At 36.8% G+C, this 22,886-nt stretch overlaps 2 protein-coding genes across 5 annotated transcripts in view; one reads left to right on the top strand and one right to left on the bottom strand.

Annotated features, from left to right (window-relative positions):
- The window catches only part of TFDP1 (transcription factor Dp-1), a 135,958-nt gene extending 131,379 nt beyond the window's left edge, over positions 1-4,579 (top strand). For all 4 annotated transcript variants that reach the window (XM_032777825.2, XM_032777826.2, XM_075061417.1 and 1 more), the window contains exon 12: positions 3,161-4,579. In XM_032777825.2, coding sequence (XP_032633716.1) covers positions 3,161-3,308 — 148 coding nt within the window. In that variant the 3' untranslated portion in view covers positions 3,309-4,579. The remainder of the gene's footprint in view (positions 1-3,160) is intronic.
- An 8,728-nt stretch (positions 4,580-13,307) lies between these two features.
- ATP4B (ATPase H+/K+ transporting subunit beta) lies at positions 13,308-22,670 on the bottom strand. The gene is made up of 7 exons (XM_032777824.2): positions 22,559-22,670; positions 20,100-20,228; positions 18,850-18,963; positions 17,814-18,013; positions 16,912-16,968; positions 14,179-14,271; positions 13,308-13,999 (listed from the first exon to the last, which is right to left on the bottom strand). Exons 1-7 carry the CDS (start codon positions 22,668-22,670, stop codon positions 13,838-13,840), a joined length of 867 nt encoding a protein of 288 aa, XP_032633715.1. The 3' UTR covers positions 13,308-13,837.
- Positions 22,671-22,886: the final 216 nt, after the last annotated feature.

Here is a 22,886-nt window from a genome sequence, read left to right as displayed (position 1 = left end):
GAATGAAAGGCCCCTAACCGGTCTCGATTCCCAATGATTTCATCTGTGTAACATCTGCATCCGCATGTGTCTATGGTTTGGCTCACATTCCGGCTAGCCACGTCACCACCATTCTACATCGGCCGTCAAGCTTCATTGCCGCCTTTCCGGCCCATGTTCCATCCAGGAAATATGTCCAGGCAGCTACCTGGTCAATCGAAGTCACAACCTTTGCCTCACATTACGTATTGGTTCAACAGTCCAGAGATGATGCAGCTTTGGCCAGCAGCTTTTTGCATTCTGCAACATCTCCTCCGACCATCCGCTTAGGTAATGGCTTGGGATCACGTAATTTGGATCGATATGAGCAAGCCACTAGAAGAAGAAGAAGACCAGTTAACTCACCTTTTAACTGTTGTTCTTCGAGATGTGTTGCTCATAATCCCATTCCAAACCCACCCTCCTTCAGCTTTGTCGGAGTAGCCGCAAGAAGGAACTGAAGAGGCCGTTGTGGCAGGGGTATATATCCGGCACCACATAACGGCACCACCCACAGGGGTGAACCAGCCGACCCACTGAGTGTTGCTAGGGTAAAATCTTCCCGGATGAACGCTGCACCGCGGCAACGCGCACACTTTAATTGGAAATGGATTGAGCAACACATCTTGAAGAACAACAGTTACAAAGGTGAATGTAACCATCATTTTTTTTTTTTTTTTTTTTTTTTTTTGGACAGAATTTCTCAGCTGATATTTTGTTTCCGTCAAGTTTGGAAACTATACTACTAAATTGTTTGTATATGTTTTACAAGCAATCTTCTTAAAATGCCACTGCGTCAGATAAGTGTTGCCTATATTACTGAAAAGCTGAAAAGTTAATGACTTGCCCTCAACTATTCATTGAGTTAGTGGCAGAGCTGGGATTAGAACTGGCTCCTAGTCCCGTGTTCATTGAGCCACTGGTATTTTAATTCTTATATGTTTGTGTTACTAATACAATTTTAATAATATTAGTGAGTGATGTAACTTCAGTATTTCACAATTTATATATTTAAAATTTAACTGCTACTTAAAGTATAGCACACAAAATAAAGTAAAGCCACATTTCTTTTGTGAAATGGTTCTGTACCATTATTATTTGTCATAGACATTGTAATTAAGATGAACAGTGCAGTGTTCCACATTTCCAGTCTCTTATTTATACCATTTAGATTTGCATCACTCTTATGTTTTACTCTTTTATATTCTTAAACATTGAAATACTTATCACTCTCTCTTTACAATGATACATTAGCCTTACAAGTGTGTATTAATATATATTTTATTTATATTTTATGAGGGACAGTTGGTAAGCAGTTCGTCACTAGTAATCAAGGAGAATGTTAAACAACATTTGTGAGGGATAAATACTTTTAAATTAGCAGGTCTTGATAATTTTCACCCAAGAGTCCTAGAAGAAATGACTGAGGAGATCTGTGTTGTTGATGTTAGATTTTAATATGTGTTGGAATGCAGAAAGGCTGGAATCACAGAAGGCTGGAAATGTGCTAAGGTATCAATATTCATGAAGGAAAAGCAGCATGACCTTTGGTAATCTCAGGCCAGTTAGTGTGACATAATTCCCAGACAAAATAAGGGAAAAGCTGATACGGTACTCAATAAATAGAGAAGTAAAGGATAGGAATATAATTAATGCTAGTCAACATGGTTTTACTGAAAATAGGTCTTATCTAGTAAACTTGTTTCCATTTTTTTAATGAGCTATAAAAATTTAATTAATAAAGGTAGCTAGATTTAATATTTTTAGGCTTTTGTAAAGTGTTTGACTTAGTATCACAGAACATTGATTTTTTTTTTTTTTTTAGAGTAGCACTGTACAATATCAGGCACTTCTTAAATGAATTAGCTGGTAAATTAAGAAGTCTGAATGGCTGTCTGTGGGGAATCATTAAACATTAGAGTGGGAAAGAGCAAGGACAAGGGAAGTCATACAGAGCAATCGGGGGTGTATTCTACACTGTGCAACAGTGCAAATTAGAGGGGTGTGAATTGTAGAGTGCCTTAACTGCCCTGTGTAGACCTTGCTGGCACGAACCAAAAAGTAATGTTAATGTGCACTGAGTACCTTTTTGTTTGTACCAGTAGGATCTCTTCGGGGCAGTGAGAGTGTAACATATTAGTGCACTCTACAGTTCATACCCCTGTTGTTCATGCTAGTTCACTTATTTGGTAAACTGGGCTCATTCAAACTTTTTTTTTAATACAACTGAATGCAAGGTTATATATCTAGAAGTAAATAATGCAGACTGTACCTACATAATGGGGGGAAATGCCTTGGAGCTCTGTTAAGTTCATCAAAAAGAAGATTGAGATGACTTAATTGTGGATAAGTATCTTCACAGGAAGAAAATACGAGGTACTAAAGAGCTCTTTAATCTAGGGAAGAAAGGCATAAAAAGAACCAATGGCTGACAGTTAAAGCCAGACAAATTCAAGTGAGAAATAAGGCACAGATTTGTAACAGAACGATTAACCATTGTAACAAACTATCAAGGGAAGTCATGAATTCTCTACTTGAAGTCTTTCACCTGGTCTACACTAGACTAGATGCAATAAATCGACTCCCGCTGGATCGATGGCTGCCCATCGATCCAGCAGGTAGTATAGACATACCCTTTGAATCAAGACTGGATGCCTTCTGGAAAATATGCCTTAGTTTTGATGATATTCTATGGCCTTTATAATTAAGGGTATGAGATGATGATTTGATGTTTCCTTCTGGCCTTAAAACACTAAACTTATTTGGAATGAAATCTGGTAAACAGACATTTGAATGGCTAAAATATTCTTTGGACTATTTTTCAGTGGTACATTAAACTATAGAAGAAGGTGCAAGTGGCTTCTCTCTCTGATTTGTTTAGCTGTTTTTAACTGTTGCAATTTGCCTTTGAATATGGATTTGCAATCTTCGGAAGGAAACAATTTAAAAAATATGATTAATAATGAAATATCGCATCAGTTACAAACATAGTTGTTTGGAGTGGTGAAGAGGAGTAGATAAACCCTGATGACTCTTTTCCTGGAAATGTTCAAAGTTTCATTAAGTGTTACGCTTCAGTTACAAGTAACAGTTTAATTAACATTTCTCACTTTTTTAAAAAAACTTAATTTTCTTACTTCAGTGACTTTACCAATGGTGGAGATGGGATGTTAGCAACAAGTTCCAATGGATCGCAGTACAGTGGCTCCAGAGTTGAAACACCAGTCTCTTATGTTGGAGATGATGACGACGAGGATGATGACTTTAATGAAAATGACGATGATGACTGATCCTTTTTGATTGTATACTTTTCAGGAATAAAATTATTCTAGGGAGAGAGCGCGCTCACGTGCACTCTGTCTGTCTGTCTGTCTGTCTCTCTCTCTCTCTCTCTCTCTCTATTTTTCTCTCTCAAAATATACATATATCTATATCTAGATATAGATATAGATATTTTGCCCCGTCCCACAAGGAAAATATTGGTAAGCAGTTCTGAGTTTAGAAATTGCACCTCAGATAAGCAAATAAGGATTGTTTTATGTAGGATATTTTTAAATGTGGTGTGGATGTGTGTTTTGATACCAGTGTGTTAATGCAGAGCCTTTATTATTTGCTCTTTTTTTTTTTTTTTTTTTTTTTTACTTGAAGGAAAATGCATTTTCCCCCAAATGTTATTGCTAAGGTTGCTAAAGAAAATGTAGCCACATCAATGAAGAAATAAAATGCTAACTTTCGGTGAGAAATGGGTACACTGAATGGCCATAAGTTTGGAGTGTATTTTGATGACAGCCTTTGTTGAGGGATGGCAAGCTCATGTAGTAGTTATGGGGATATTTTTATTTTTATTTTTTTTTATTTTATTTTTTTGTTAATCATGCAGTGTCCAAAGAACCAAACGAGATCCATTTTACTTTTTTACATGTGAAATTCCATAAATGTTGTGAATTTATTTTCCCTTAAATAATATCTAACACAATTCCATCAAGTTTATATGCCATTTTCACTGAATGTTGGGACATATGAATTACAAAGTTTTTGGCAAATGTTTACTGCCAGCTGATGCAGCTATATAAAATGTCTTGAAGGTTTGGAATGAGTTATTGCTTATGGTAAAAATTGCCTGATTTCTTACAGGCAGACTTTGGAAACTTTTTATTATATAGTTGTTTACATACTTATAAGTCTATCATATAAAGACATGTACTGAAACAAATGTTTGTATTTGTTTCATAAGCATCTTCCTGTAATCTATTATAAAGTTGAAATTAAATATAGAGAATGTTTTAAGTTTTTTAACTCAAAATTGTCAATCATTTTTAATAGTTCATTTTTTATAAAAGGAATTTCAGGCAGGTGGTAGTCTTTTAAAATTTATTCACAAAACATTTAACTGCACAAATACTGTCAGCTGCCTATCTAAGACAGTAGTCTTTTTATTGAAACACAAATAAACTTTTCTGTAATATTTTATGGAATATAAAGAGACTTTAATTGTTTGACATGTTTAACCTTGGCACTGTTAGTTTTTATTAATAAAACGCGCATGGGCATTTTTAACAAACTCTGTGTTTTTCTAATTTAGGATTATTCTATCTAGAACTTTTAATCTTATTCAGGGGCTTAGTAGATGTCTCCATGGTCAAGTGGAGGCGTGAGTATCTAGAAGAACCCATTGGTTTTAAATGGGTAACAAAACAGATGTCCCACTTCATCATATCCCAGGATGCATGTGTTCTTTTGCACTACTGATGTGAGCAACAATTCGTCCTTAGCAGCTGAGGCAGTCCGATCCACTTTTGCAAGGAAGAGCAGAAGCCACATCTGTATCTGCACAACCTATCACAATATTTGAATGGCAGCACAAAGACTGGTGGGTCTCCTGAGTTCTAAAACTCATCAGTTAGGATTGGACTGGAAGAAAACATGTTGAGGAAGGGAGGACAGATGGAGGAAGAGGAAGGCTGAAAGTTGGGAACAAAAAAGATAAAAAGAGAGGGTATAAAGCAGTTCCCAGCCGCTTTCTCCAACTGCATTTAGCTGAGGCTCTGGTAGTGAAAAAAATTAATGAAGTACCTGAGTCTCAAAACTTGTCCCCTTTTCCTCATTTCCTGTCTCTGATTACTTCCACCAAACTGAAGGGAGAGGATCTGAAATAGAAGCAAGATTGGAACCGGGGATGAGGAAACTAATCTATTTACACTGCTCCCACTTCAGAAATCCTTCCTAGCAAAGGCAGAAACCAGGAAGTCAAGGATATCCATCCATTGGTTTCTTTTAAATTGCTTGTCAGAATTCGCTTAATGTGTTCAGAATGGATTCCTTTGGTATATGGGGGAAGGAAAGAAAAAGGGAGAGCAAAAGCATGGAAGAGAATGGATTTTGGGAAGAGGAGAAGAGGAAAGGAACTGGCAGAGTGGAAGCGAGGAGGTAAAGAACTAGAAAAGAAAAAAGATACTTGAAAGCGGAGAACTTCACAGGGAGACAGAGGGGAGAATTAATGAGAGGTAGTGAGGAGAAAAAAAATGGAAAGCAAAATAAACAGACCCCCACCCACCAAGCCCCACTCCCCTAGCACCCAAACTCCTCCACTCATACTCCTACACCCAGACCCTTCCACTGAGCCCCAACCACCTTCACCTCAAAGCCCCTGCAGAGTCCCAGTTCCCCTGCATCTGGAACCTTCCCGCCCCCCGCAACAAGCCTCTGTGCATCCAGACCCCCCCACACACCTAGACTCCCCACTGAGCTGCCTGCACCCAGATTGTCTCACCCCTCCTGGATCCCCCCACACTTGGATCCTGCCTGGTTGAGCCTGGCACAGACAAGCAGGACCCCAGGGTGTTTCTGGGGCAGGCCTTGTGCTGTGTCAGGGTTCAATGCAGACTGACCACTGAGTCACTGTCCCCAGGATGCAGGGGGTAGAGAGGCTGCAGGGTGATCACCCACCTTCATGCAGCCAGTGTCCTGTGTTCCCCACTGCCATGCTGGACCCTATACGTTCATTTATTGACAAAAATTTGCAGAATTTTAAAATACTGTGCACAGGATTTTTAATTTTTTGGTGCAGAATTTTTAATTTTTGGCACAGAATGCCGTCGGGAGTAAAGAATAGTTTAGAAAATAGAGTATCTGACATTGAGAGAAGACGATAGGGAAGTAACATACTGTCTCTCCCCTCATTTGCCTGCTTATTTTTGTAATATGTTCTATTGATTACAGTTGAAGGAGAGGATAATATTTTGTACAGGTTGCAGTGTGCGTATCTGGAAAGTTTCTACTTCTGAAGTGTGCTTCGTGAGGCATACACAAATTGTTACTGGCCTTGTTGATTTTCTAAAATGACTCAGTTTCTGAAAAAGGTGCCACTTTTCCCTTTATGGTAATAGAAGTTCAGAAGGCCTTTGCAAATAAAGTGTTTACCAATTCTGGAATCATAAATTGTTTGGTTTCCCCTATAGAACTTTGCCACTCTTTTGAAAAGAAAAGTGATTTTCTTTTTTTTAAAAGAACACTTCTGGTCGTCTGCAGCCCAGGATAATTTCTTCAGAGGAAAGTAAATAAGTGAAGATATGTGGTGTATTGGACCTTGAAGTTGATTGTCTGGCAAATAGTTTAGATGAGGAGATAAGTGCAAGAAAGAAAAAACTTTGAATTTCTGCTATAGATGAATACAATTAACTTTCATCTGAGTTATGAAACCTTCACCCCAATATAAAATCTTACTGTGAAATTTGAATGGATTTTTTTTTTTTAGCGGACCTCTCTGCAGCCTTCTTGTTCAAAAAGGGACCTGCACACAAGTCACACAATTAGAATCAACTTCTTGATGGAAGGAGGTGCTGTATATTGCCTTTGTACTTTGATGGCCCACAATCTTCAGTGGGTTTTTCTTACTCCCCTAGATTATTGGAAGCAGAGTAGATCTTTTGTCCTGGCTGTTGCATAATACTACTTCCTCTGAGCCTTTTCCAGATTTCTCTACCCCAAGAAATTACAGATAGTAGGCTATACACATCTGTGACAGCTTTTTCAGATTCATCTCATTTCTTACTTTTTTGGAAAGTATAAAAGGAATGTCAACTTTTTTTTAAGTTTGAGATGCTTTCTCTCCCTGGTCTTCCTGCTGGGCCAAAGATTGCAGAGAAGGAGAAAGCTAAAAGCCAGGAAATTACTCAGCACAATTACATCCTGGCACAAAAATCCTGGCTTTTCTACCTTGCCAGAAACCTCAGCAGAATCAGGTTGGGGGTGGGGAGTGAGGGGAGATTAGTTCCCAGCAGCTCCACAGGAAATTACCCCACTTCCACCTGGTACATGATCAAAGACCTCACTAAATTGAGCAAGTAGCAGTGAAATCATCTCCCTCTAGAGAAGACTTTTAAGAAAGCGGAAGCAGTAATGTCAACTTCGACAGCGATGCCAATCCAACTCAGTGGTAAGAATGGATTGTTAGGAAGCTTCAACGTTATATTTTCTGCTGTAGCACACACCATGTCAGTGAACAGCAAAACTGGAAGTCCTTGTGAAGGAAGATGAAGTACTTTCAAGTCCATTAGTAACTAAAGAAGAATAAACAATGAGAGCTTTGTCTCTTCTGTAACAGATGCTCTGGAAATAGCAATAGATGTACTAGGAACCTTGGAAATGCTTCATGAACTTCCAAGGCCCATGTCCACTATGTATGCTTTACTAATGAAGAGGAACTCCATTGGTCTGAAGTTCTTTGTAAAAACATAGGAAGAGAAATGTTAAAAATGTTTCTGTGGATCTGAGGTAACAATGCTTCTGTGGATCTGATACAGCAAAAGATTTTATTCAAAATGTATTGGATGTCAGTTTTTGCAAGATTTGGTGGGGGCAGGCTTGTACTATGATATTTGTTGGTGCTGTAATAGAGCAAAAGGAGCTCTAATGCATATGCTATAGGACTTTGGCAGCTGTGGAAAGAGGTAGACACCAGTGAAAATTAGTTCTTCGCTTCAGCAGCCGAACTTTAGCTGAAAATTACATCCAAGGTTACGGACCTACTACACTGTTACACCACAAAGACTTTGATTCTTCAGGGCTACAATGATTACCAAGCACATGATTTTACAAAAATGGAGTAGTAGTGCTATTTGGAACTGTGTGAGTTAAGAACAAAACAAAGAATAGCTTTTCAATGTACAAGGCAAAATTATATTAATTCAAAGACATTTGGACCACATTTCTTGATACATTTGAATAAAGAATGCTGAGATGGTTCAAATAATGCCAGACTTCCGGTCCACCTGCTCTCTCTACTTTTTCTCCTCTTCTTGAGCCTCGCTCCCTTAAACCCTCATTCCCTTTTTTGCCTATTCCTCTTTTTTTTAATCCACAGCCTAACATGTTATGTCTGCATAATATTGTCTGATTTTTGTATTGTCTGATCTTGCAGCTTTGAAAAGTTGTAAAGCTGTGTAATTGCATATTTTTATTGGCTATTCTGTGAAATTTGTGGTATTTGGTAACCTATAAAAGCTGTAAGTCATTTTACCTTTTTGTATTTTTGATTATTTTATGAAAATAAAATATTTATAAAAAACTAGGAATATATATTTTTAAATCAGCAATCCTAGATAACTTGCACTCAGGAGTTCTAAAAGAGTTGGCTGAGAAGATCTCTAGACTGCTGATAATTTATCGTAGAATATGAGGGAACTTCCAGAAGACTTGCAGAGTACTAATATTGGGCCAGTATTTAAAATGGGCAAATGTGATGGGGTAACTATAGGCTGGCTAGCTTGATATCAGTTCTGGGCAAAATAATAGAAAAGCTGATATAGGATTCAGTTGGTAAAGATTTAAAGCAGGGAGTAGTCAATAGGCTGACCACGGACCAAATCCGAACCACCAGATACTTTTGAAGGGACCCTGAAATCTTTTTATTTACCTATTTTTATCATGGTTATTTTTATTATTTTCTCTGAAATCTGGACCTTGACTATACCTTGACCAAGAAGTTTGGACCTTGACAAAAATAATTGATTACCCCTGGTTTAAAGGATAGGAGTATAAACTGAAAACAGTTTTATGGAAAATAAATCCACGTCCCTGAGCAACATATTTATACCAACTTAACCCCCTGTGTAGACAGTGCTGTGTCAGTGGGAGAGCTGCTACTGCCTCTCAGGGAGATGGATTAACTATGCCAATGGGAAAAGCTTTGCCCCGTCAACATAGGAGCATCTTCACTAAAATGCTATAGCAACACAATTGTACCAGTGCAACTGTGCTGCTATAGGTGAAAACAAGCCCTTAGACTTTTGTAAGGTGTTGATTTAGTATCTTATGACATTCTGATTCAAAATTAATGCTATAAAATATCAAAGAAGCACATGATACAACGTCCCAATAAGTAGTTATCAATGGGGAATTATCAACTCAGGGTGTTTCTAGTGTTCCACAGAGATCATTTGTAGGCTTAATAGTATTCATAATTATCTATTAATTGCTGAGTAAATACAAAATCATTGCTAATGAAATTTGTGGAAGACAGATTAGTGGTACGGTAAATATAGATGAGGACAGGGCAGTCATCAGAACGATCGGGATTGCTTGGTAAACTGGGTCCATTTAAACAAAATGCATTTTAATACAGCCAAATGCAAAGTTATACATCTAGGAACAAATAATGCAATGACTGAAAAGGACAAGCAATTCAATGTGAGTTTCCAGTGTAACATAGTGGCAAAAAAGGCTGATTGTATGCTTTAGATGTGTAAAAGGGAGTAGTGAGGAGTAATAGGGAAATAATTTTACTTTTGTACCCAGTATTGGTGAGACCAATACTGTGTTCAATTCTAGTGTTCACATCTTAAAAGATGTTGAAAAATTGGAGAGGGCACAGGGGGGAAAAAAACAAATTATTCAGGGGCTGGAAAAAATATCTTGGCGTGAGAGACTTAAAGAACTTAATCTGTTTTGCTTGTCAAAAAGATGATCAAAAGATGGCTTGATTACAGTGTATGACTGCTTCCATGGGCTGTTTAATCCAGAGGAGAAAGGCTTACCAAAATTTAGGGATGGAAGCTGAAACTAGACAAATTTAAACTTAGAAATTAGGCACAAAACTTTTAACTGTTAGGGTGATTAGCCACACTAGTGGGAAAAGCTACCAAGGGAAGTGATGGATTCTCTCTTTCTTCTGGTCTTCAAGGAACAACTGCATGTCTTTCTGAAAAATATATAGGCTTGGGAGGATTTTATTGGTAAATGTGATTTAAACGTTGATTTCACTGGATGCACACAAACCAATAAAAAAATGTTTCCAAATGCTTTTTAGGAACTCATTTGGCTTCAAAGATACTTAGAATATTTTGATGTGATGTTGATAGCTTGTGTTAACAGTTATAAAGCTTTAGTTTTTTGAATATCTACATCGACTGTGATCAAATATTTATCACCCATAATGTCTCACAACTGTGAAAACTTAAATTGATAATCTTAGAAATGGGTTTAAAAACAAACTATCTACTGAAATCATAAAAAATAAAAATAGAAGTATGCCAAGCATAAAGATATTGTTTAGTTAAACCCAAGTCATGCTTTAGTGAAGCACAAGTTATTAGGCTCAATACAGGCATAACTGAGTAAAATGTCATGGCCTGTGATATACAGGAGGTCAGACTAGATGATCTACTGGTGCCTTTTGGCCTGAAATTGTGAATCTATGGATCCCCTTAGCAAACTGATATTAAAAGTTGGACAAACAAAGATTTAACTGTAGTTCATCCAGTTGTATTGAGAAGTACTGGTTCTCCTGAATCCTTCTAAAATAGCTGTTTCTAAACACCTGCAGCCATATTATGAATTAGTCTGCTGACTGCATCATTGGAGAGAATTGCTTTGTTTTGACTGCAAGCAGCAGATCCCAACATCTGAGAAAGTGCGTGAAAGTGTTTTCCAAACTGTTTGAGTCCTGTCAGATTGCCTTATTTACAGTGACACCAAATATAGTGCTCAGATGGTGTTATGTTCACAGTATTGCTATTTGATAAAATAATCTTCAGATGTTGTAAACCCATATGGTTCTGCTTGAAAAAATTAAATGGATTTCTTTTTTAAAGATGGATGCTTGGTTTCCAAATAGCTCAGTGCTCCTTCCTTTGTATCTCCATATGCATACCCCAGAATCCTTTGTCCCTGGAGATTTCCTGTCAGCAGTAGTCCATGCTCATACCTCCAGGCCACCTTGGATGGAGGAAGTTTGCGGATAATACCAAGATGGGAGGGATTGCAAGTGCGTTGGAGGACAGGATTATAATTCAAAATGATCTGGACAAACTGGAGAAATAGTCTGAAGTAAATAGGATGAAATTCAATAAGGACAAATGCAAAGTACTCCACTTAGGAAGGAACAATCAGTTACACATATACAAAATCGGAAATGACTGCCTAGGAAGGAGTACTGCAGTGGACCACAAGCTAAATATGAGTCAACAGTGTAACACTGTTGGGGAAAAAAAAAGCAATCATTCAGGGATGTATTAGCAGGAGTGTTGTAAGCAAGACACGAGAAGTAATTCTTCCGCTCTACTTTGCACTGATTAGGCCTCAACTGGAGTATTGTGTCCAGTTCTGCGGGCCACATTTCAGGAAAGATATGGACAAATTGGAGAAAGTCCAGAGAAGAGCAACAAAAATGACTAAAGGTCTAGAGAACATAACCTATGAGGGAGGATTGAAAAAATGGTTTTCAAGTACATAAAAAGTTGTTACAAGGAGGAGGGAGAAAAAAGTGGTGTTAATCTCTGAGGATAGGACAAGAAGCAATGAGCTTAAATTGCAGCAAGGGAAGTTTAGGTTGGACATGAGGAAAAACTTCCTAACTGTCATAGTGGTTAAGCCCTGGAATAAATTGCCTAGGGAAGTTGTGGAATCTCCATCATTGGAGATTTTTAAAGAGCAGGTTAGACAAACACCTATTAGGGATAGTCTAGATAATATTTAGTCCTGCCATGATTGCAGGGGATGATCCTAATGGTTCTGGGTACAAATCTGGGAATGTGAATCTGCATCTACCCAGTCTTTGGGAAACTTGTTCATTTTATTATTCTTAGGGGCAAAACAAGCATCCAAGCTATAGCAACAATGCAGTTTTGTCAGGAGGGTATGGATTTGTGATGAAGCATTGCTTGGTTCAACTGTAAAGGTTGTAGCAGCTTGGGCTGTACTAGATGCAGCCAGGCAGAGTCCTTTTCTTTCAAGACAGAGAAAGATTTGTATGCTTGTTGCTAATGGCTGAATGCTCTGTTTACTGATAGTATTAGTTCACTTTAGAGCATGAGTAAGTATTCTGTAGCTTTGAATGTTATTTTGGGAAAGGTGCAGAGGAGGCAGTCCAGTGCCACAGCCAGAACAAAAGGTTGGTCTATGTCCAATCACCTAAAAGAGAGGCAAAAGCTCACTGTTAATATTGACAGATTAAAGGTCCAGGAGAGGAAAATCATAGGTAAGAACAGATTTTATTTCTTTTCTCTGAAATGCAGAGATTTCCAAATATTCCTTAATTTGAGTTTAATGAGGAGCACTGAAAGTCTCTTGGTGGCTATGGAAGGAAAGGAGTCTTCATCCCCAGGATTCTTCAGTAGGCTGGTCATTCCAAGTGACAGGCTATTTGGCTTTTACTGTGACAGTTCAAGTTTTTACTTCTGTGTGTGTTCATGGTTTCTGGAATGTCCAATTCAGTTAAGCTAGGGATTCAAAAATATCTTTTTGGAATCATCTATTCTCCAAAGTGCCTCTTATCTGTTTAAAATATCCTGGATTTTATCCCAAATAGTAAATAGTAAAGCTTGGATGCTTTAAAGCATATCATACTGTACCTTTTAGAAATCTTACTATTTTTCATATCAGTTGTAGAGTTTGATTTTTAATATTTGTAAATAATTCTGTACATGAATTACTTTTAACATGGTCAAACATGCTTAATTTTTCAGAATCATTCTAGCTAGCCAAAACTCTATGGTTGTAACTAGTTTACAGAAGTAATATACTCTTTGCTCACTTGTGCTTTTACCCCAACTCTGATGGATGTAGTTAGATGCTACATGTTCATTGATTAGTTTTTATTAAATGGTACACATACAGCAATTGTAAAAGGTGTAATACTAAATACTGCTATAAGCTACACGGGCTAATTTTCAAGTCACTTCCTTTACAGTCATTGATTTGTTGCATCATAAAACAAATAATTAACTAAACAGCTCAGAATATAATGTGTTAATGCATGATACAGTTAGATTTGAATATACTTTTTGATTTATACATTTTATACTAAGTGGATAAAACTAATGTGTAAAGAAATTACATTGCAAGCTAGTATTTCAAAACATCAGGGTATTAATGCATTTTTGCAGCAATTGAATTGCTTCTACAGTGGCCTAGTAAAGAATAATTATTAGTTGTGACCAGAAAAGTGACTAAAATCGACATCTGGGTACTCTGTCCATGCTTCTCATGAATCATATATGCTCAATTTAGAGGAAAGCCATTTCATAATAGTATTTGTGCTAAAGCACCAACATACAGTAGCCATGGAAGAGCAAATTCTGTGTATACATCAAGAAAAATTACTACCTTGCTTCATATATTGTAAATTACATCTTGATTTTTAGATGGCCGGATGATATTTCAATACTGGTATTTACAAAATGTATTTTGTTAAACTGAAATCTGAGCAAATTTTTTAAGGAAATCATGGAAAAAAATAAATATAAAATAATGTGGTGACATTTAAGTCACTTTTCATACCACACCCACTTTTCTGAAATGTCTTCGTTTGTACCAGTAATACCTAATCTTGTATTTTCATTTTGAATTCCACTTTTCCTTCATATGGATCATGAGGGTTATCTGAGGTAATTCCAGTTCCAATGACTCTGCACACAACAGTAACTTCTGCATTCCTTGTAATGTTGAGAAATTTCACTGCTACCAAAGGATTGCTGTAGGTGGGCTGGGATGAAAGAAAGATCTTTTAACCTTCTTTTGAAAGCTTGAACTATCAATTTAGAAATACAACTTGTGAATTAAATTTTGACCAAATTCACATACTTTCACAGAGATATTTCAAACTGCTGATCCCATAAAAACACAGGGGAACAAAACCACAAATTTGAGTTCAGAAACACATACCTGTGCTTTCTTTCCATAGTAAGGGAAGTAGTGAAGGTTAAAGGTGCCATTGACTGGGTAATATTGTAGTTCAAGTGGGCTGAAATCATCATGCTATTTTTGAAGGTAAGAAATCAGATATGTTAGCACTCAAACCATAAACCATCACTCACTTTTCAATAACATGAAATTCAGCAAAGACAAGTACTAAATACTACACTTTAAGAAATAAAAATCAAATGCACAAATACAAATGGGAAATAACTGACTAAACAATTTTATAGTGAACCATACACTGAATATGAGCCAACAATATGGCAACATTGCAAAAAAGGGTAGTATTCTGAGATGTATTAACAGAATTGTCTATTCAGCACTGTTGAGGCATCAGCTGGAGTACTGTGTCTAGTTCTGAGCACCACCCATTAGGAAAGACATGGGCAAATTAGAGAGAGCCAAGAGGAGAGCAACAAAAATGATAAAAGATTTAGCAAACCTGACCTGAAAGGTTAAAAAAACTAGGTATGTTTAGCTGTGAGCAAAGAAGGCTGAGGGGGGACCTGTTAACAGTCTTCAAATATGTCAAGAGCTGTTATAAAGAAGACAGTGATCAATTATTTTCTGCGTCCACTGAAGGTAGGACAAGAAGTGATGAGCTTAATCTGCATCAAGGAAGAGTTAGATTAGATATTAGAAAAAACTTTCTAACTGTAAGGATAGTTAAGTACTGGGATAGGCTTTAAAGGAGGTTGTAGAATACCCACAATTGGAGGTTTTTAAGAACGTTAGATAAACAGCGGTCAGGGATGGTCTAGATATACTTGGTCCTGTCTCAGGGCTGGGAGGTGGACTAGATGACCTCTCAAGATCCCGTTTAGTCCTACACTTAGGTGACTGTATGATTCTAAGTATTTTATAGCTATTAAAACCTAAATAATATGCACAGACCCCAGTTCAGCAATCCATACTTTATCAGCACAGTACTTGAGAACATGCCTAACTTTGTCCCACTGAAATGAATTCTACAGTCTCAGCTTTCTTTTGAAAAAAGTTCATCTCTGGAGGTTTCTCTTGACAACCATAGCAGCTAAAGTGTGACAAGAGCTAACCAATTCAAGGGTATCTGCATGAGTTTTCAGAGAGCCTGAAACAATTGCTCTGAGTTGTGAACTCCCCATTTCATTTCAGAAACCACTGATGATACTTTAAAGGTCAACTATTTCAGATACTCAGGATACTTAGTTTAATTAGTTTGCTGGTTTTCAAAGTATGGAAGAAAGGAGAGGAATATCATATTATAAATATCTTTGATCTCCAATATTGAAAATGTCATTTCTTAGTCTAAAGAAGGGATTGGCAACCTTTGGCATGTGGCCTGTCAGGGAAATCTGCTGGCGGGCTGGGACAATTTGTTTTCCTTCAGCGTCTGCAGGTTCAGCCGATCGCAGCTTCCACTGGCTGCGGTTTGCCGTTCCAGGCCAATGGGGGCTGTAGGAAGCAGTAGCCAGCACATCCCTCAGCCCGTGTCACTTCCCGCAGCCCCCATTGGCCTGTAACGGCAAACAGTCAGTGGGAGCTGCGATCGGCCGAACCTGTGGACACTGCAGGTAGTCAAACTGTCCCAGCCCACCAGCTGATTTCCCTGACAGGCCACGTGCCAAAGGTTGCTGATCCCTGGTCTAAAGGATAAAAAGCATTAGAAGCACATTTTAAAAACCCAATTCAATTTCATTTACTTAAAATTCTACAATATGGAAAGACCTTAAACAATACATAATAGGGTTAAAAGGGATATGTGATTGGTTTCATTTTCCTGAAGGGAGCCTCGGCTTTCAAGTGTCTGGGAAATGCTGCTATGTGATATCTGAGGGAGACGTGTCCAATAGATTCTTTCAGCATGTTGTATATTCTGTATTACAAAATACATAGTTCCCACCCTTTATGTGAAGCAATAAACTATTCCGATAGCTGAATGCCAATTTTGTAATTAACTTTTTTTCTGTTCTGGACACATTTTATTTTTATACGTTCTTCTTTAAAGTCTGACCCAAAGCTCATTGTCATCAATCTGTTGTGGATCAAGCTCTGTATTACTGAATGTTAGAGAAATTTGCAGCAATGTAACTACTTTTATATAGTTACACTGGTGCAAACCTAGAGTAGAGGCACACTGCATCAGTGTTAACCAGAGCTGCTGCTGGTGTGACTTGCCCAAGTAACTTATCAGGTAATTTGCACCACTGAAAAAACAAAACAAAAACCAAGCAAACAAATGAAGCCAGTATAGATATGACATGAGAAAAGGGATTTCCCCCTCTCTAAATTATAACTAAATAAACCTTTTTCTTAGCTTGAAGTCTTGTATACTAACTGCCCGTAGTAAATTATAGATGAGTAATAAACTGTGGAGGTAAAGTGGTACTGGTGGAGAATTGATAACATTCAAACTTCTTGTGACAAGTATGTTTGGTTAGGATAATGTCTGATTTGGTTAGCAATATCTGAACTATGTTTTCAAATGAGTTAGAATAAATTAACTTTCCATTTTCTTAGTTTCCTAGATCTGAAAGGTATATGCAGGTAAGAATACTTCTACAGAAGGAACAATTGCACGTTAAAGTGAATTGTAAATTGAAAAGTGTTTGCTTAGGGAAATGATGATTTTCAAAAGTGCAAGAGCATCCATAAATCTTGTTGAAATCAATGATAGCTGCAGTGCTTGGAACCTTTGAAATGTGAGCACTCCGTACTTACTTGAGCTGTACAGCTCACCCTTGGTGCAGTGCCATTGCCAGGGAGAAAATTGATAATCTGAAACATAATAAATGTTCACATTAGTCACTTCAGAATTATTTATAATGTAAAAGCATTGGCAAAAATGATGTGTTTAGATTTACATATTGTTTTGGCTGCCTTTTTCTGGATCCTGGTAAAAATTGTGAAGCTTAGAACATTTTTACTGTATGCAATAATAAAAAACACCTTATCACAAAGTATCGTATTTGCAATGTGGAACACCATCACTTCCTGGCTTTTTTTTTTTTTCCCTTAGGCTAACTAATTTAATTGCATACATTCTTTTGGAGACTAGTGTTCAACAAGAAGAAATTACTTAATGCATTAGTAAAATTAAAGTTTTTAAAAGTTTTGCTGCCCTCGATGACCTGACACATCAGCACTGGCTTGAATTGAATGAACAGGCACATCCTTCTCAGGTGCAGACTGGCAGGATCCCCATCACCACTGGGGAGTGTGAGGCAGGACCTCCCCTTCCTCTCTGCTGAATTTTGAGCTGATAGGCCCTCTAAACAAGGCATTACTGTAGAAAGTGGCAGCTTTTTTTTAAAGGAGCCTGTTCTTCACCTGGAAAAAAAACAAGTACACAAGCTTTCCTCCCAGAGCTAGCTCTTGCAGACATTAGTTTTCCCCTATGTTGCTTAGGTTTCATTTACTTGGTACTTGTGATGTAATAATTTTACTAATTCTCCAGTAATCCATAGGATCATCCAGGAAAAAGACAATACCTGAATTTCTAATGCAAAATTGAGTTAGATTCAACAGCAATGGGTGATCTAAAAACCCCTAGCATGGAAAATTATTCTGATTTATTCTTCTATCAAACATTTCTTTTTTGGTAGTTTAGGATTGGTACTTACTCTGTTCATTTTTATAATTAAACATGGTTTTCCTTCTGGAAATCCAAAAGTGGAATTTGCGAGGCCAGAGCAGTTTTCAAGCATATCTGATGTGAACTTGCAGGAGTATTTTGTTTTGTTTGGACCAAGGAATGAGTGTTGAAAGAAGTATTTCTCACTTGTGCAGTTGATGTTGGCATGTTGTGCAGTTGTATTATATGCTATATCAGTGTGAAACAAACAAACAAGAATTAATTCCTCCATATCCTGGTTTGTGGCACTGAGCAATTTCCCTCACAGATTGTAACTTTTAATACCATACTCCAGGGATTTTTTGTGGGAGACCCAGTTGTATTTCTAGAGAGAATAGAATCAAATAGTATTAATAAGGGCAAATTGTACTTTCTATAATTCACAGACAATAACTATGTTAAAATGGAGTGAAGGTTGACAGTACGTATCAATAATCTAGAATAAAATCCATTATGGGGATGTTAAAATTATCTTCAAAACAATCATTAGAAATTCAGGAAATTTAAAGCTAGGGTTTAACTTAAAATAAATCCCAACATATATTAAGGTATTAGGGCACCAAAACAACTTTAAGTATGTTCTGTAGTGACACCAGGCAATAATCACATGATTACAATTAAAGCATATGTGTTTGTGGTCACATATGAGATTTAAACTTTTCTTTTTTTTTTTTTTTCCTCCTCATGGTGTCACAATATTAAGATCATTCGAGGGAGTGGATGGAGCAGCAAATAGGTCTATCATGGTGCTGCATTTCTTGAATCTCCCATTTTACATTAATTTGATTCGTAAACTCATTAACAGATTTACTTTTAAATTTTCAGAAAATTTATTCTATACTAAAAAAATGTACTATTTTATACTCACTGTAGTTATGGGAAGATATGTTGTATTCTCCTTACAAAGCAAAGAGACTGATCTCTACTTTAAGTGCAAAACTCAACTCTCCGTTTACTAGGGAGCAGTGATCTGTCCTTCTATAATGTTATGTTTATATTGAAATAAATCTTATTTCTTTTCATACCCGAAAGAAATTTGTGAAGAGTTGTTACATATTTCTCCCAGGAGTTTTTGTCAGAGACGTTATAATAAATTTCTAATCCTCCTTCACCATAGACATCCGGACGTAATGTCACCCCTTTATTTAAAAAAGAAAAAATGAAGAAAAGAGAAATGTTTCAGGTATTGATCAATTTATTTAAACTTACTGCAAATGTGACACTGAAATACAAGCTATCAGTGGAATTCCATTGAGCCCCAGTCGCTGTTGCAAGTGATTTAATCATCCTGCACAGGAATGATAGGAAATCTTCAGAGGGCGTATGCAAAAATCTATGCTACTTGTGAAATGCTTTCTTTTCTCTTCAATTCAAATATGTCTCCCTTATTTTCAGAATGCCCTAAAATTCAAGTGCGACTGATGTTCTATTTAATTTATACTGTATTTTCCCCAGCACTTGTTAAAAGTAGTGGGTATAATTATCATATCAATTCTAAAAGCCAAAGTATATTTCTCTGTGAAATGACTTTCCAACATGCAAATTTAATGTTTGACAGTAATTATTTTCCCAGTAAACTTAAGTGCTGTTTTCTCTTCCGCAGTTTAAAAATCCTAATTAGGAGCAGTTCTATACCTACATAAATTGTCTAGTGATTGGCTTAACAGATCTTTTACTGCCCCCGTTCCCATCTATTCACATTTTCAAGTCCGTCTTTATTGGTAACTCCATGTTTCTTTGTCCACCTTGTTTTTACTTTTACTTTATGCCTGATTTATTTCTTTTTGGCATTTTTCTTTCATCTTCTTTGTTCTCTTCCTTTCTATATCACTTCACTTCCATGGTTCTGTTTCTATAAATCTTACATTGCTACTGTCTTTTTTTCCCTCTCTGAGTGTACAGTGTCTGAAGAGACTTGAAGGTGGTGCTGTCAAGAAGTGGAGAGCTTTGTTCTGTCTTGTTTAGGAAATAAAAGCCCATTTACAATTCTTCTTTGGGAAAACCCATAGAAAGGGAGGAGATTTCCCTGAAGTTCCTCTTGCAATTTCCCCTGATTTATTTGCTGAGAGGGCAAGTTTAAATAGGTGACAGGACCTGCTCATAAACCTATCAGATCCCCTGAGAGCCAGAGAATGTCAGGACCCTTATCCTGTGTCCCTGCTTTGTGTCCTCAGCACCCTGACCATTCCTCTACACAGGAACTCGTTGTGAGAAATTAGAGTGATTTTGATACATTAGCCATATGGTATGAAATGGACAGAATTTGTGACTATACCTGGTGATTTTAATCGATCTTGATAGTCCGGTGTATATGGATTGATTGTCCTCATTAAGGAATATATGGCGAGTGAAAACAGCCCAGTCATCACTATGTAGAAAGCAACGTAGTACAGACTGATCCACACTGTAGGGAAAATGTATGATTAACAATATCAGGTTAAAGTGAATATTTCGAGTAAGTCCCTCCCTGCTATGTTTTTGTTTTTAGTAGATGCCGTCATGACTAAAAAGCTTGAAAGGAGTAAAAAAATGGAGAGGCAAAGTAATCCAGTGGACAGAATCTTTGTTTGAACTTGACTTCAGTGGGAGTTCAAGGTACTCAGCATCTTCCAGAATTGTGCACTAAATTTGGTGTTTTAAGTCTCATCTGTTAATTTAAAAAAGAAACTTTTTTTCTGGAAAATGTAAATTTGTTCCATTTTATAAGAAACATAGTGAAGGTGTGGAGTAACATACCACTGAATATTATTTATTGACTGATAGTTTCTTTCAGCTCATACGTAAATTTGGATAGCTTGAAAGAAGGGGCTGAAGGCTACCCATTACATGAAAGTTTTTTGTTTTGTTTTGTTTTTTATGTAACTGGTGATCACACAGATTATAAATTAAAAAATCTGTCTCTCTTCTTGGCATGACCATGTTTGCATGTTCACCATACTTATCTGCTCATTCTATACGAAGGATATAAAACAGTCCTGATGAATTTCACTGACAACACCAGTCTGCTAAAAATATGATTTGATCACAGATCCCATTTACACTTATTTCACACTTTATCATTGAATCCTTCTCTGGTAAATCCCTTCTCAGTGCCACCTGATTTACAATGGTGTGAGATTAGAACCAGGCTCTATTTCTTCAGACATGTCTGTAAAATACCTAGCACACTATTAGTTCTACATAAATAATTAATACAACAATCCACATGGAATAAGTAAAAAAAAAAACCAAAAAAAAAACCCACTAATTTTTATCATATAACCCCTGCACCCAGCAACATTAGGAAAGGTTAATTTTAAGTAGATTTTCTTTTAAATTTAAAAATTGCTGCTAAGATCCATTATATCAAATTTCAGCTCAAAAAAACATCTTACAGGCAAATCTGTTATCTCAGAAAAGGAGCAGGGAGGGAGAGAGTAACCTGCAACTGCCATTAGTATCTATGGGACAAGAAACCTTTTAAAATCAATCAGATCATGCCTTCTTTGAATGTAGACCAGGAAACATGTTGTTGTTGCAAAGGCAGGGTTGGTTATGGATGGATGGATGGGTTGAGCTCAAATGTGCATCAGTGTGCTAGGATAAAACAGCAGATCTACTAAACAGAAATGAAATCAGAAAAATCATTTTGGAAAGGCAAACTGTATTTCCAGTTATTTGGATCTGAATTTTATCTTGACTTGCTTCCCAGATGGGTCTGAAGAGAAAAAAACAGATCCTGCTTCCTGTGTTATCCTGACATTTTTATAGATATTAGGTCCAGTTCCTATAGTTCTGAGCATCCAAAACAACCAATTAAAGTTAAAAGGAGTTTTGCATACATAAAAACTGCAAGGTCAGGTCCCCTCTAGTTAATCCTGCTGTCAGAATCATGTCATAACACATAGGTATTGATAATTAATGATTATCTTAATTTGCATCCTTGACAATAATTTGAACCAGAATGGTTTAAAACTATTCTCATACTTGAGGAAAATACTTGGATCAGTTTTTCTTTTATTAAAATGGCCTATCTGATTATATAGCCAATTGTTAATATTTATCCGTAGTCTCATTGCCTTTGATATGGTGTCTCTAAACTGGTCAGAAATGTTAAAAGTCCTGGCTAAAGACAGCTCAGCTGTTTGCAGTCTGGCTTTTGTAGAAATTCTGAAAAACACTGACTTGCCATAGTTTATTTTAATAATTATTTCTCAGTTTCACAAATCATGGAATCATGTACATTAGATATGGAAATCAAAGGGGATTTTTCCATTGACTTCAGAGGGAGCAGCATTAAAGACCTTAGGTCTTTTAATCTTTCCATATAAATCAACCCTGCCAGCACCTTAATAATTTTGGTTGCTCTTTTCTGTGCTTACTCCATTTTTCCAAGTGATTCTTTCTTTGTCTTGTTTTAAGTCATGCTTAAAGTGATACATTTCATCCTAAAGGTGGTTCGGGAATTTTAGTTATGGCAAAAAACAATCCTTGAATATGTGAAACAATTAAGAGATTCCAAATCTCTTCATTCAATAACTTCACACTCAGAAACATTTCAGGAAATGAACTTATGCTTTAACAAAATATCTCATCAACCTCTGGGATGACTCACAAGCATGCTATGAAAACAAGAGACTCCATGACCGTGCAATATTTATCATCTCATCCTAGCAAATTAATGAGGAACAAACAAAAAAACAAAAGTCATGCAGCTTTCTAACAACACTAGAAAGACATATGTATACCACATACCCCAATTAATCAAGGTCCTTCCCATCAACTGCCCTGTATCTGGATTCCATACGAAACGGTTGAAATTTTCCATCCGTTGGCTGCAGGTCTTCTTTTCATTTAAAGCTGCCATTTTCTCAAAAAAAATTAAATTAAATTAAATTAAAATAAAAAAAAAATCACACACACACAGACAACCCCCTGAAACCCAAAGAATACGAGAAACCAAGAAATTCAACTGATGCCCAAACAGCTGGTCAAGAAGAATATTCTGCTTTTTATACTTTTCTTCCCTGAAGGTCAAACAGATTACACCTGATATCACTGAAACCACCTAATGGCAAAATGT

Source organism: Chelonoidis abingdonii, chromosome 1 (genome assembly GCF_003597395.2).
Source record: "Chelonoidis abingdonii isolate Lonesome George chromosome 1, CheloAbing_2.0, whole genome shotgun sequence".
In the NCBI taxonomy this organism is placed as follows: Eukaryota; Metazoa; Chordata; order Testudines; family Testudinidae; genus Chelonoidis; species Chelonoidis abingdonii.
This window is presented reverse-complemented; position numbering and strand designations above follow the sequence as displayed.